This window comes from Eschrichtius robustus, chromosome 3, assembly GCF_028021215.1.
Source record: "Eschrichtius robustus isolate mEscRob2 chromosome 3, mEscRob2.pri, whole genome shotgun sequence".
In the NCBI taxonomy this organism is placed as follows: Eukaryota; Metazoa; Chordata; class Mammalia; order Artiodactyla; family Eschrichtiidae; genus Eschrichtius; species Eschrichtius robustus.
This window is the reverse complement of record NC_090826.1, coordinates 30,841,299-30,856,145: the sequence shown is the minus strand read 5'-3', so window position 1 is coordinate 30,856,145 and position 14,847 is coordinate 30,841,299. Positions and strand designations below refer to the sequence as shown.

Here is a 14,847-nt window from a genome sequence, read left to right as displayed (position 1 = left end):
CTCAGTTACACAGGGATTACCTCTCTTGGAAATTTTTCGTTTCCCAACCTGCCATCTGGCAGACCTCTAGAATCTTTCTCAGACACCATCTGTTCCTGGAAAACGTGTAAGATTTATTTTTAACATCGGTCTGCCTTGATGCAGTGTCATGAGGAAAGCCACCCCAGAGCGAGCATCTCAAGCACAGGTTTAGAAGGATGTTTCAGGATTCTGTCTGCCTGTTCTCTCCAGAAGCATGTGTAATTGAGGATTAGGCTGCATTTCTCTGTCTTCACTTAGTCTTTTTTGCCTCTTGATTCAACTTTACAGAGCCGTGGTTGCAGCTGCTTGGAGCATCTGGTGCTGATTTTTGTCTATTCTCTGTATTTCCTTTATCTCCAATACTTGCTCTCTGTCTAAATTCAAGGCATACTGGAATTTCAGACTTTACAGTAACACTTGGAGCATGTGCCCCTTCTTTTATGACAAGGAAGAAGCCACTGGGGCTGTGGTGTCTGCCAGGGAGTACACAGAGCCCAGCCTCTCGTCCGCCTGCTGTGGTGGTAGAACTGTCTTGATTGGTGTTCTGGAAGCTGCCAGGATGGCTCCTCTTCTCCAGGGAGCCCAGCAGGGACTGTGTCTCCCGTTCCGCTGACCCTGAAGCATCCTAGTTTGTGAGGTTGCAGCTTGCATGTCAGTTTGTCTGCTTTTAGCTCGTGGATGCATTCATTTTGGTGTGTGTATGCTGCCGTGTGGCTTCTCTCATGACCTGGTTCTTGGCTTCACATAAAGCGGCATTGGTCTTCATGGGATGTGCGATGTCACCTGGGAGCATCCAGTCATCATTTTCCCAAAGCAGCAGGTGTAATAAAATACCTGTCACGCTCTTCGGAAAGAGCCAACCAATGATACGGTGGTGGTTAAAGCCAGACTCCACTGGAAGGGTTGAGCTTTGTTTCAGAGGAACTCAGCTCCAGAAACAAAGGCTGCGAGTGCGTTTTGTGCACTGGAGGGTGGGTGGAGGCAAGAGGCGGCATCATGGCGTCATCTGGTCCAGAGTCCCTGAGTGATTGACAGGACTCCCAATACTTGACCTTTTTTGCCTCTTCCCGGGAGAGAGGTAAATTATTGTCTTGCTTTTAGATCTTATTAGACTATCTTTCCAGCCGTACAAGAATAAAATAGTCAAGGAGAACTCAAGACTGTTTACAGTGAACTCGGACCAAGATAATTGAGTAAGCAGCATGCTAGACATGGTGTTAAATGGGATGGTGAGAGGAAAAGAGACCCTGAGTAGCCGAGTCCCTTCCCCGCCCAGCTCCCCAGAGGCTGAGCCTCGGGGGCCTTTTGTCAGGAGCACACCGGATAGAGCCGGTGAAGTCCCTCCTAAACCCTGTGACCTTTGTGCTCTGTCCTCGCAGTGTGATCTTGTGGCTGGGGGACCTCAACTACAGAATAGAAGAGCTGGATGTGGAAAAAGTGAAAAAGCTCATCGAAGAGAAGGCCTTTCAAACCCTGTATGCGAATGACCAGGTACCGATGGCCACCTGGGCCCTCTTCAGGCAGCTGTCCTGCCACGGGAAGGCACAGAAAAGCCTGGCTGCCCAACTCCAGCCTCTTCTTGCTCATCTTGGGAGGTTTCCCTGAGGAGCTGGTGTCCCATCATTCCTTCCTTCCTTCCTTCCATCTGTGTTCCCCTCTCCCACCGTTGTCTGCCCCCTGGCTGTTCCCTTGAGGCTTGTCTCCCCCAGGGGCAAGAGCTGCTCTCTTTCTCTCACACGCATGTCCATTCATTCAGTCATTCAGGGTGGGGCCCAAAGGGAACCAAGCCTATTCTCATAACGAAGATACTTGGTATTTTAAAGATGATTTACTGATGTTTTGGATGGGCCTCCCACTCCCCCTGCCCCTGCTCCTCACCAGATCTGTCCAGTGTGCATGACCACTCTTCTTCTGAATGGCTGTCTTCACTTCCGACAGGAAGCAGTTCTGTATCGTGCTCTCCTCCACCATGGTTTGGGTTAGCGTTCCTTTCTCAGAGCACTAGCCATTTCCCAGGACAAGAGAAATCTGTTTCTCTCTGACCTTCTTCAGGCTACTGCTCTCAATAGATTTTGAAACTGTTCAAGTGGTCAGAGTTGTTCAGAGTGTTACAGCCCTTGTTCTTTTTAGCCTGTATCTCCCTTTCAATCATCTTCGTATTGTCATTAGTCTAAATCTTTCTATTTCCTTTATTTTTCCCCCAGTGCAGATCAGTTGAAGGGGGAAAAAAAAAATCTCAAGTCTGTTATGTCTTTCTTTAAGGAATAATCTCTTTATCAATCCATTTTTCTCTCCCACTCTTTTCCTTGGTAAATTATTCTCTTTAATTCCCATTTCAGCCTTAACCCAGTCTGTTCTGTAACTATCTATCTCTTGCCTCTGTTTTCTGGACTGCGGCATTCTCATTTCCCTGGTAGTTCAATACCATCTCCTCTTGCCTTCTTTTTTTTTTTTTTAATTAATTAATTTATTTATGGCTGCATTGGGTCTTCGTTGCTGTGTGCAGGCTTTCTCTAGTTGCAGCGAGCGGTGGTTACTCTTTGATGCAGTGTGTGGGCTTCTCATTGTGGTGGCTTCTCTTGTTGCGGAGCATGGGCTCTAGGTGCATGGGCTTCAGTAGTTGTGGTGCGTGGGCTTCAGTAGTTGTGGCTCGTGGGCTCTAGAGCACAGGCTCAGTAGTTGTGGCGCACGGGCTTAGTTGCTCCGCGGCATGTGGGATCTTCCCGGACCAGGGCTCGAACCCGTGTCCCCTGCATTGGCAGGCAGATTCTTAACCACGGCACCACCAGGGAAGTCCCTCCCCTTGCCTTCTTTTCTGGTCTTTCCTTAAGTAATAGTACCCAGTCTGTGTGTTTCTCTGCTTTCCAGACGGTTTTACGGTCTATATTTACCCATTTAAGAATCATCTTGCACTAATACCTAAATTTTTTAAGTTTCCTGTTGTTTTTTTCTGAATAGTTTTTTTTTAGGGATTCACGTTTTGGGGTTTGTCAGCTGTTGTCCCCTGGATAGCTGACTCTGTCTCAAAGCTGGAGCTGACAGCTCTTCACCAGTCCACGCAGTGCCAGCTCGGCGCTCCAGGGAGGAGGCGGGAACACCTATGGTTTCTGTCTTGCTGAGAAGGAGCTCTTAGAATCACTGTAGTGACAAGGGTGCTAGTTACTCTCGTAACGTGTCAGGCAGTGTTCTAAGCTGACAGCTAATCTCTGCAACAATCCTGTGAGGCAGATTCTATTATAAGTCCAAATTTTACAGATGGGGAAACCAAAGCATAGAGCTTCCCTCAGTTCATATAACTGATTTGACAAACTCCTTTAAAAAATTATTTAAATTTAAACTTAATTCATAATGGTTTGGGTATACCTCTACTATATATTTCTACATACATGGAAGTTCCCTTTTGCTTTTTGGATTGTTTCTTTCCAGACCTTGTTCTATGCAGTTCTATCCCTCTGTATAATTGGAGCAACTGTGCTACACAGATGAAGCACAGTTGATACCTGGAAGAGAAAAATCTCTATGTCCTTTGGTACCTAATCCTCCTAGGGACATCTCAGTAAGGTGGTACTCAGGCCCCTCGGATGTGGGTACACTTTCATAAAAGAGCCTTAAAAACTGTATAACAGGTGGAGGGATGGTTAGCATGCTTCTCTTCCTAGGAGTTAATTAACTCAAGATCTTACAGAATAGCTTTCTCATGGGCCTTTCCTTTGGGGTTAGAGTTCGGATTCCAGATTGGATTCCAGATTGATTTCCTTTCCTCTGCTAATTCAAGGTTTGACCTTATTATCCTGAGATTTTTTTTTTTTTTTTTTTTTTTTTTACTGTTATCAAAGTCCTGGGAATGCACTTTTATCACGTAGGAAGGCAGGTTAGAGGGGAAAATGCATCAAATAGCAGTTATCCTGAGATTTTTTTTTTCCATCCGTCCTTTCGTGTAGCTGAGAGCTCAGGTGGCTGCAAAGGCTGTCTTCGAAGGCTTCAGCGAGGGTGAGCTCACGTTCCAGCCCACCTACAAGTATGACACTGGCTCTGACGATTGGGATACCAGGTAGGTCAGAGGTTGCTTCAGGGGGCTGAGCAGATGGAAACTCAGAAAGTTATGGAAGCACTTGCCCTCATTGACCTAAAGAAAAAGATAGGTTTCCTGTCACTTCTTCCCCATGTTTTGTACTCAGGTCAAACATTCTCTTAGTATCTGTTCATTAAGCAGCCTGCCTTCATGCACGTCATCTTGTTGACTGCCTTAGCCTTTGCTTCATAAGAATTCTTGAGACTCGTTTACCTTCCAGCTACGCTTAGGGTGATGATTGCAGCAAACCGAGCTTGTACTTGGCCTTCACCTAGTAGTTCATATTTTTATTAGTGCCTGTGGGATGCCACACACTGTTGAATACACTTTACTTGTAACCCATTGAAGTAGGTATGATTTATTATCCTCATTTTATAGATCGGGGAACTGAAACCCCCAAAATTCAAGAGCATCCCAATCAGGCAAGCGTAGAAACAGGATTTGAACCCAGGTGGTAGGAATTCACGACCTGTTTTAACCACCATCTTTTGAGGACCACAGAGTACTTCACCCTCAGATGGCTGTGACTCTTGCCTGATCCCCATAGGACAGTAGAGGGCAGAGAATCATTCTGAATGGCGTTTTGGCTCTGAGCTTTCGCAGTTGTTCGGGGTGATACCCGCAGGATACACATTACCCCCCAGTGGGCCCAAATCGCCCCTGCCCTCTCAGATCTCCAGCTGCACGGACTGGAAGACTGCCCCGTCACCCCTAGCTGAGCCAGGGAGCTCACCAGGTGAGGGCACTGCTGTGCCTGGGAGGGCTCCCAGCGTGGACTTTGCGTTTCAGCGAGAAGTGTCGTGCTCCCGCCTGGTGTGACCGGGTCCTCTGGAAAGGGAAGAACATCACTCAGCTGAGCTACCAGAGCCACATGGCCCTGAAGACCAGCGACCACAAGCCCGTCAGCTCAGTGTTTGACATCGGGGTAGGTGGGCAGCTGGTGCCTCTGTGGTCATCGTCCTCTAGGGAATTGGTTCCCACAGCTGAGACCACTTTTGTCTTTTCTGGTCTCCTCCTCCTACCTTGAGTGTGAGGAAGCTGTTTAAATTTAATTCATAATTGTTTTGTAGACTTCTACTATATGTTTCTACATACGTGGAGGTTCCCCTTTGCTCTTTGGACTGTATCTTTCCACACCTTTTTCTATGCAAATGTGTGTCAGTATTCTATATATAGCATAGAGGAAGTTTCTCCCTTTTTGTAAAAGAGATATATCATGCATATTGTTCTGAGAACATCTTTTTTCCCCACTGGCTATGTTTTAAGAGATCTTTCCATGTCAGTAAAGGGAGAGCTCCCTCCTCATTATTTTTAAGGGCTGCAAAATATTTCATGGTATGGATGAACCGTAATATATTGGGGTTGGCCAAAAAGTTCCTTCGGGTTTTTCCATAAGATATTATGGAAAAACCCGAAGGAACTTTTTGGCCAACCCCAATATATATTGATCATTTAAGTTGTTTCCAAAATGTTGCTATTGTATTCATTGCTATAGTGATCACCCTTCACATATATCTTTGCGTACCGTTGTGAATATTTCTGTAGAATGAAATTCCTAGAGGTGAAATTAGTGGTTCAAAGAAAAATGTATTCTAAATTTATCTGAGTCTGCTAAATTATCCTCCCGACAGTCCTTACCATTTTACACTTCTACCAACTCTGGATGAGCTTGTGTTCCCACAGCCTGGCTAATACTGGATTTTATCAATCTTTTAAATTTCTGCCGACCCAGTGAGCCAAAAGAGAAAGATACTCCATTATTTTAGATTACACTTTCCTAATTACTAGTGAAGTTGAACATCTTTTTTTTTCTGTTTCTGTAATCTATTTTTTCTTTTTTTTTTTGTCAAAGTATAGTTGATTTACAGTAAACATCTTTTTATTTATGTATTCTCCATTTGTATCTCTTCTTCAGTGACTTCTGTGTTTCTTTATATTACCAATTCTCAAGGGTGCAGGTAGAGGCACATCAGAATCTACAAGGGTGTGGGTGGTTTGCAAAAAGCCTAATGAATGTTATAGGTAAGGTTTTATTACTGGAGAATGACAAAAACTGTAATTCAAAATAAGGAAGGGAAGGCCTGACAAAATCTTCTTGGCTGATGGAATACAGGTTTAAAAAAGCCTGAGAAATGCTGCTTTAAATCAAAGCCCTAGAGAAGCTCCTCACTGCAGACCTGTTGGCAGCAGCAAGCATAGCAGAGCCAGGCACTGGGCATCTTTCTGCCCTGGGCGTAAGACCCAGCAGAACTGCCAACCAAGCTTTCACTCCCGCATCTTTTTTCTGCTAATCAGGAAGCAGTTGATTTTACCAGAAGCTTTGCCTCTGGGGCACCCTTCTACATCTATTGTTAATTGGGTTCTTTGTTCGTTAATTAAATCTATTTAGTATTCATTTTCTGCTTTGCTATCAACTGCTATTTCCCAAGGCCATGAATGTCCTCTAAACTGAAAAAGAGGACATGGGCAGAAGCCAAAGCACTCAGTCTCTGCTCTTTCCCTTCCAGGTGAGGGTCGTAAATGAAGAGCTTTATCGGAAGACTCTGGAGGAGATTGTTCGCTCCTTGGATAAGATGGAAAATGACAACATTCCTTCTGTGTCCCTCTCCAAGCGAGAGGTAGGAAGGACGTGCTAAGGCATCAGGCTCTTCTCTTCACAGAACGTAAATCTCACCTGCTGGGGCTCAGAATTCCAAGAGGCACCTGTCAGACTACTGGACTCTAGTCTGGATCAGCTGCTTCTAGATAAAGTGAGGCTGATGATGCCAGCTGACAAGAGAGGGGTTGTTGGTTCACCTCCTGATCTTCTAAACCAGAAGCCTCTAACCTTTTGTGGCTCATATATTTCACCCATACGTGGGCCATCCATGAGTTAAATAAGGCACAGAGGATCCAAAATGTGTTTCATTTGATCTTAGTATATAGCTGGTGTGTGTTCTTGCACTGGGTTTGTCTTCCTACTGATGCTTTGCTTTGAGATAAAATTGAGTCCAGAATTTTGGGTACGTATGAGTTGATGGGAAGGAAGGCAGTATGGAAAGGTAATGGGCATTGGGAGAAGTCAAGTTAGGGCTAAAGATGTTTCATAGATGTGCCATAGCATAGATCATTCAGAACTGACTGTACCAAAAAGTCAGTTAAATGAGGACTTATGGTGAGGGTGTTTTTAATGCCCTAGATGTCCAGCTACTTGGAAGGAGGAGCTTGATTTTCATGTTTGGGAGTAGAATGTGTGAAGGGTGTTTTGGATATGGTCTTTGCATATAGAAGATTTAAACTTGGATTCTGTTAGGAAATTTATTTATAAAACAACATGAGTTTTTTGAGTTTAGGATTTCTGAGTTAAACACAGACAACTGGTCTTTCATGGTAGCTGTGACCTCCCAGGTAAATACTTAAAAGCAGAAACATGATTTGAAAGAGATGGTCCTTCGTTTTCTTTCCAGCAAGGGCAAGGATTGCCCATTTGGGGTGGCTAGGCACGTTGCCACGGAGAGGGCACTGGTCTGACTGGTCCTGGCTTGTTCCCAGTTCTGTTTTCAGAGCGTGAAGTACATGCAGCTGCAGGTAGAGTCCTTTACCATTCGGAATGGACAAGTACCGTGTCAGTTTGAATTCATCAACAAGCCTGACGAAGTGTCTTACTGTAAGCAGTGGCTGAGGGCCAACCCCAGCCGAGGGTTCCTCCTGCCAGGTAAGGCCTCCGTTCCCAGGTTCCTGGTTGCTGGTTTGGGGAACACCCTACCCTATCTTTGCTCACTCTCCTGGAATAAGCTTTTTGTGTCTGAGTGTTTTGTTGTCTGCTTGAACATTTTTCAAAGCCCTGTGGATGAACCATCCATAAATAAAATATAAAATAGTAAGGAGCATGAGTTCAGTTTCAAAAGCATTCTCAGTCATGTGGATGTACCACAGTTTTGCAGGGAGAGAAGACACAGGAGTGCTGTAAAGCAGGTGTTGCTGTTAGAGGAACCGTTTTCACCCTCTGTCTCACTATAATCAACTCTCAACTGTCCGCTCTTGTGGGCAAAGGTAATAGGGTGGTCATCCAGAAAAATTATGTCTGTCCCTAGAATGTACCACCCGCGTCTTGCCCCCAACTTCTCCTTGGCACTCTGTGTAGTGCCGTGAGGCAGAGGGGTTAAGCCTGTCTTGTGGACAGTTCACAGTCTGATAACGTGCTGTATTTTCTACTGGATAGGGTGTCTTCATCTGAGCTGGCTCAGGGCAGGCTCTTTGAGCCACGCCTTCTTATTGTATTAATCATTTCTAGCTTGAGCTGTGCTACTTAGAACACGAGTTTTATAGCAGTTACCTATTCATGTTCTTGTTTACTGTTTTCATATTCCCCCTTGGACCGTAAACTCCTTGTTCACGTGTCTTTTGAGTGCTGAGCATGTAAATTCTTGTTGGTTGGCTGATGCCTCTTATTTTCTCCCCTAACCCTGTATACCTCACCCTCTTCCTGCTCATCTTCTCTCCCCCTTTCCTCTTGGCCTTCTGCCAACCAGCGTTACCGTTTACGTGTTTTTTCAGATTCTGCCATTGAGATTGAATTGGAGCTCTTTGTAAATAAGACCACAGCTACAAAGCTCAACTCGGGTGAAGACAAAATTGAGGACATTCTCGTTTTACACTTGGACAGGGGAAAGGATTACTTTTTGTCTGTGTCTGGGAACTACCTGCCTAGCTGTTTCGGATCGCCCATTCACACGTTGTGCTACATGAAGGAGCCAATCTTGGACCTGCCGCTAGAAACTGTTAGAGAGCTGGTGAGTTACCTGCCACAAGGGAACATCCAGAACTGTGTAGCAGCCATGCCAATCAAACAAGATACTCCCGTGCCTACCTTTCCAGGGACCTGAGGATTCTTTAGTCTCCGTAGAGTTTGCTTACTCTATCGGTTGTGTATTGCGATTTAACAGACTCCCTGATATTTTTAGTGGTTTAAAACAGCAGCAAGTTATTGCTTCTCATGACTGTGAGTTTCCGGTGTGGCTCTTCTACTGGTCTCGCCCAGGCTCATTTGTGTGGTTGCAGTCAGACGGCAGCTGTGATGGCCAGAGGGTTCAAGGAAGCCTCCCTCACTTTCTTGGTGTTGGCGGCTCACTGGGCCGCTCTCTCAACATGGGCTCTGGTCATTCAGTAGGTTGGCCCGGGCTTCCCTAAGTGGTAGCAAGAGTTTGAGAGCAGAAGGTGTAAGGCTCCTTGTGGCCCAGGCTCCAAAACTCGCATGGTACCACTTCTGCCATATTTTATTGGTTGGAACAAGTTGTGAGGTCAGCCCAGATTCCGGATGGGGAAAGACCCTACCTCTTGATGGGAAAAGCTGCAAAATGTTATTGCCATGTTTTTCGGTCTTTCATAATAACATATTAGAGAAACTCAGCCATAGATATTAAGATGATGGAATGTCCCTGGCCTGTGATATTATTCCTTTTTCTGTTTTGTTTTTTTTTAAATTATTAGCACCTTTAATTATTATTTATTTATTTATTTATTTATTTGGCTGTGTTGGGTCTTCGTTTCTGTGCGAGGGCTTCCTCTAGTTGCGGCAAGCGGGGGCCACTCTTCATTGCGGTGCACGGGCCTTTCACTGTCGCGGCCTCTCTTGTTGCGGAGCACAGGCTCCAGACGCGCAGGCTCAGTAGATGTGGCTCACAGGCCTAGTTGCTCCGCGGCATGTGGGATCTTCCCAGACCAGGGCTCGAACCCGTGTCCCCTGCATTAGCAGGCAGATTCTCAACGACTGCGCCACCAGGGAAGCCCCTTTTTCTGTTTTAATCATCATTTGGTTTATCATCCTAAACTAAATTTTCTGAGATCTAAAAGGCTCCTATGCAGACTTACAGATATTGAACATAAACTTATGGTTACCAAAGGAGAAACGTGGCGGGGAGGGTTAAATCAGGAGCTTGGGATTAACATACACATACTACTACATATAAGATAGATAACCAACAAAGACCTACTGTATAACACAGGAAACTCTGCTCAATATTCTGTGGTAACCTATATGAGAAAAGAATCTGAAAAAGAATGAACATATTAGGAATTCCCTGGCGGTCCAGTGGTTAGGACTCAGCACTTTCACTGCTGAGGGCCCAGGTTCGACCTCTGGTGGGGGAACTGAGATCCCACAGGCTGCATGGTGTGGCCAAAAAAAAAAAAAAAACAATGAATATGTGCATATGTATAACTGAACCACTTTGCTGTACACCAGAAACTAACACAACATTGTAAATCAACTATACTCCAATAAAACTTTAAAAATAAATAAATAAAAGGCTCCTCTGGAGACAATTCTAATACAAGGGAGCTAGTCTGGAGCAGATTTTTGGCAATAGGTATGCTTTCCTTTTTCCTCCATTGCATTTTTAAAATTCAGGGACTCTTGAACTCTGTCCTCTCCATTATATAGATGAAAACAGAGGCCCAGTGAGGGGAGTGATTTGTCATGGGTCCCTGGCGAGTTAACCCTGGACCTGGACCTTGCTTTTGGGTTTGTTGTATTCCCACGTCTCTGTTCTTTTTTCACCAGACCACACCATTTCTCTGGTTTGGACAGTGAAGTGCTGTAGGCAGGGTGTTTTTCTTTTTTCTTTTTTTTTTTTTTCTTTTTTTTTTGGCAGGGTGTTTTTCTAAGATGATGCATATTTCACCTGATTGCAACTGCTTTTGCCATAAGCCACTCCCGATTCTCAAAAGTCACCCTTTGTACCTTGATCATGTCACCTGACTTCATTTGTACCTGCTGAATGTTTGCTTAGGGACATCAAAACGCTTCCCTTCTTCCAGGGGTTTGCTGTCCCCATGTCCTGCGTTCTCCTGAAGCCAGCCTGGCAGAAGCTCTATTGGTAGCCCTTCTGATCATGCTTTTTATTTCTTTTCAGACTCTGATGCAACTTCAGACTGAAGATGATGGGAGCCACTTGGAAAGACCCATGGACATCCCCAAAGAGCTCTGGATGATGGTTGATTACCTGTACCGAAATGCCATCCAGCAGGTAGGTGGTGGTGAAGTGGACACACCTGGCAGAGGCCATGCTGCCTTGAGAAAAAGCATCAGCCCTGAGAACTTCGGGCATAAAAAGCTTTTCCCCTGCAGAACCTGTGGAAGGCTGTTCTTACCCCGGGGAGTGAAGGTCAGTAGGTTCACGTTCCACACCCCTGTGAGGCCCTGCTATTACATACAGCACTTGATTCCTCCTAGGGGAGGCAGCCTCACACAGGAGGGCCTTCCCAGCACAGCATGTTCCCTCCCCGGTCCTCTGGGGTCCCCCAGGTGGAAACCCTCTGGAGCCTTCTCAGGATGTCTGTCTGCTCTCCTTTGCGGAAACTCTCGCCAGCTTCTAGGAATGGGAGGGGCGGCTAACTTATTGACAAGCCAGACAGGCAGGGGACTAGTGGAACTCCCGGGGCCGTGACTCAGGAAGCTTGATTTCTAGAGTGGGTTGGGCAAGCTTTCTGAGATCAGATTGGTCAGTTTCACTGACTCATTTATCTGGGTCCCAGGGAGATAAATAGAAACTCTGATCTACCACAGCTCTGCCACTTTGGAGCAACATACATTCTTAGGATACTCTCTCTCCACTTTTCCCCTCAGATTTATTGAGCGTTACGATGTCCCAAACACTGTTCTAAGTGTTTTACAGCACTACCTCATTTAGTTCTCACAGTAGTACTCAGATGAGGAAGCAGATTCCCAGAAATGTTAGGTAACTTGATCAGGGTCCCAAAGCTGATAGATGGGCAGGATTGGGATTTGAACCCAGGGAGTCTATAGACGTCACATTCTTTTTTTTTTTCCCATTTATTTATTTATTTTTGGCTGCATTGGGTCTTCGTTGCTGCGCTTGGGCTTTCTCTAGTTGCGGCAAGTGGGGGCTACTCTTTGTTGCGGTGTGCGGGCTTCTCATGATGGTAGCTTCTCTTGTTGTGAAGCATGGGCTCTAGGTGCACAGGCTTCAGTAGTTGTGGTGTGCAGGCTTCAGTAGTTGTGGCTCGCGGGCTCTAGAGCGCAGGCTCAGTAGTTGTGGCGCACGGGCTTAGTTGCTCTGTGGCATGTGGGATCTTCCCGGACCAGGGCTCGAACCCATGTCCCCTGCACTGGCAGGCGGATCCTTAACCACTGCGCCATCAGGGAAGTCCAAAGTCACATTCTTAAGGACTATGCTAGTCTACCTTCTCTACAGAGCTCCTTTCAGGTGTAACTTTTGAGCAATGCATATAATATTGTTATTGTTCACGGTTATAGGACATTAAGTTATTTTATAAAACAAACAAGTATAAGGGATCCTAGGACTCATAGAAGTACCTTTATTGCCATAATCTCGTTTTCTCAAAGCACTGAGGTGCCTTGTTAACCTTCTCCATCTTATAAATGATATATTTTCTTCAGTTTTTTCTCTTTCTGGTCAATACCTCCATAACACTGCAGGAAACGTAGCTACTTTAAAGGTTTCCCTTCGGTTGGATCACCAGGGATCAAACCCACACCCCCTGCAGTGGAAACGCGGTGTCCTAACCGCTGGACCACCAGGGAATTCTCTTATAATAGATGTCTTGTGCTCAAGACCTATTGTGGGAGCATGGCTGGGAAGGCCTGCAAGGTGAATTAGCCACATCAGCCTACATCACATTATCTACTGGGGTGATTCAAAGGCCTCACCATGCTGCCCCCTTTTGTACCCTGCTGGTGATTATATTTCTAGGTCAGGAAATCATTGCTGCTTTTCTGAAAATAGAATTATTTTGTGACTTTCTTCCCTTTTCCAGGAAGATCTGTTTCAGCAGCCAGGCCTGAGGTTGGAATTTGAGCATATCAGGGACTGTTTGGATAGTGGAATGATTGATAATCTCTGTATCCTTCAGATGTTTATGCACGCACGCGTGTATGTGTTTGTGAATATGAGAAAGAGAGGTGAGCAAAAGGAAAGGATGATATTTTAAGGCTCAAAGTCAGATATTGTGTCCTCAGCTGTTATGTTTTTCTTACTTAAAGTTTGTATAGAGAAGACTTTACAACTTTAAGCAACCAGTATAGCAGGAATTCAGGAGGGCCCGGCGAAGCTGACAGGCAGCTTGGCCCCATCAAGATGTCAGCCTGGCATCCTAGCTCCAAGCAGAGAGCCTGGCTGGGCAGGCATCACTCTGGCACATGCTGGCTCCTGGGGCTCTTCCTAACCATGACCATGGCAGCGGCATCCCCTGTTCCTTAACGATGGGCCCAAAGCTGCTAGCAATCACTCCGTAGCCGAAGCCCTGCTGCTTTTCCTGGAGAGCCTGCCAGAGCCCGTCATCTGTTACAGCGTCTACCACAACTGCTTGGAGTGTTCTGGCAACCTCACAGCAAGTAAACAGGTGAGGGGAAGCGTGGCGCATCGGCGTGTTCATGTTGCAGCCCCGGGTCTCATGGGGCCCGAAGGAACAAATTGGGCACCATCCCCCAAATGCAGTGTCTTAGAAACTCGACTCCAAGTCCTTCCTTCCCAAACCCGTTCTTCCCCTCATGTCCCTTTTCCTTTTAATGGCATCACCTTAATTCCAGTGACTCAACCCAGAAACCTGAGTCATTTCTGACTCCCCCTCCCCTCACCTCCCACACGCTCGGTCCCCTTGCTCTGTTACTTGTCTTCTTTCTTCCATTCTAGTTCCACTTTCCTTGGTTCAGGACCCTGCATTCATGCTCTCCCTCTGCTGATTTGTTTTACGTACGGCCGTTAGATTTTGGGTTCTAAAGCTCTTGTCATGTCGCTGTTGGTCAGAAACGCTCTCCATTGCCAGTTAAGGATTTTCTTAAACAAATGTTCGGGACTTTTTATGATCTAGTCTAGTCATTCACATATGTAACCTGCCATGGCAGAATAATCTAGAAAACATGCTAACAATACACGATCCAGAGCCTTACCCCCCACCTCCACTGAATCAAAATCTCTCTCTTCTTTTTTTTTTTTTTTTTGGCTGTACCACTTGGCACGCGAGATCTTAGTTCCCCGACCAGGGATCGAACCCGCGCCCCCTGTGGTGGAAGCGCGGAGTCTTAACCACTGGACTGCCAGGGAGGTCCCTCAAAATCTCTTTTGGGATATATTTTGTACAGGCTTCCCAACCGATTCTGAAATGCAGATAGCCAGAGTACTCACTGAATTCTAGCCTGATCAGCCCTTCCAAGCTTAGGGCCTGTTCAAACAGTTGTGCTCCTGCCAAAATAGACTTCTCACGATGTGTTCTCTCTTCTTATCTCACTGTTTTCCTTACCTTGCCTTTTTCTACACTTTCTTTTGCCCTAAATGCCCTAGTCCTTACCTCTGCAAGTGCCATCTTCTCTTCTATTCAAGACGCAACTAAAATGTTTTCGGTTCTCTTAAGTCTTTTGAGAACGTGCAGTTAGAAGTTTGACCTCTAAATTCATGTAACGCTTGATCTATGCTTCTGTTTTGGCACCTGTGACAAGTGATCAAGGTTTTCAGTGTACAGTCTTACTACTCATGTACCCGATCATGTACTCAGTTCCTGGAATATAGCAGGCACTTGAGAAACGATTGAATGAACGAAAAGACAATCCCAGTTCTCCCTGTTTCAGGTCGTTGCTACCCTTCCCACGTGCCACAGAAATGTCTTCATCTACTTGATGGCGTTTTTGCAAGAACTGCTGAAAAATTCAGCAAAAAATCATTTGGATGGTAATATTCTAGGTAAGCTGCCAAGTGTGTGTGGAAAGCATCTCTGCAAACTGACTCATTAAGAGAAAT

At 45.6% G+C, this 14,847-nt stretch overlaps 1 protein-coding gene across 6 annotated transcripts in view; it reads left to right on the top strand.

The window, feature by feature from the left end:
• INPP5B (inositol polyphosphate-5-phosphatase B) overlaps window positions 1–14,847 on the top strand; it is a 43,699-nt gene that overhangs the window by 27,818 nt on the left and 1,034 nt on the right. For 4 of the 6 annotated variants that reach the window (XM_068539553.1, XM_068539555.1, XM_068539554.1 and 1 more), the window contains 10 exons: window positions 1,401–1,512; window positions 3,963–4,072; window positions 4,883–5,018; window positions 6,601–6,711; window positions 7,625–7,787; window positions 8,630–8,865; window positions 10,987–11,100; window positions 12,872–12,956; window positions 13,329–13,456; window positions 14,679–14,790. In XM_068539553.1, coding sequence (XP_068395654.1) covers window positions 1,401–1,512; window positions 3,963–4,072; window positions 4,883–5,018; window positions 6,601–6,711; window positions 7,625–7,787; window positions 8,630–8,865; window positions 10,987–11,100; window positions 12,872–12,956; window positions 13,329–13,456; window positions 14,679–14,790 — 1,307 coding nt within the window. The other 2 variants (XM_068539556.1, XM_068539558.1) reach the window with 2 other exon arrangements.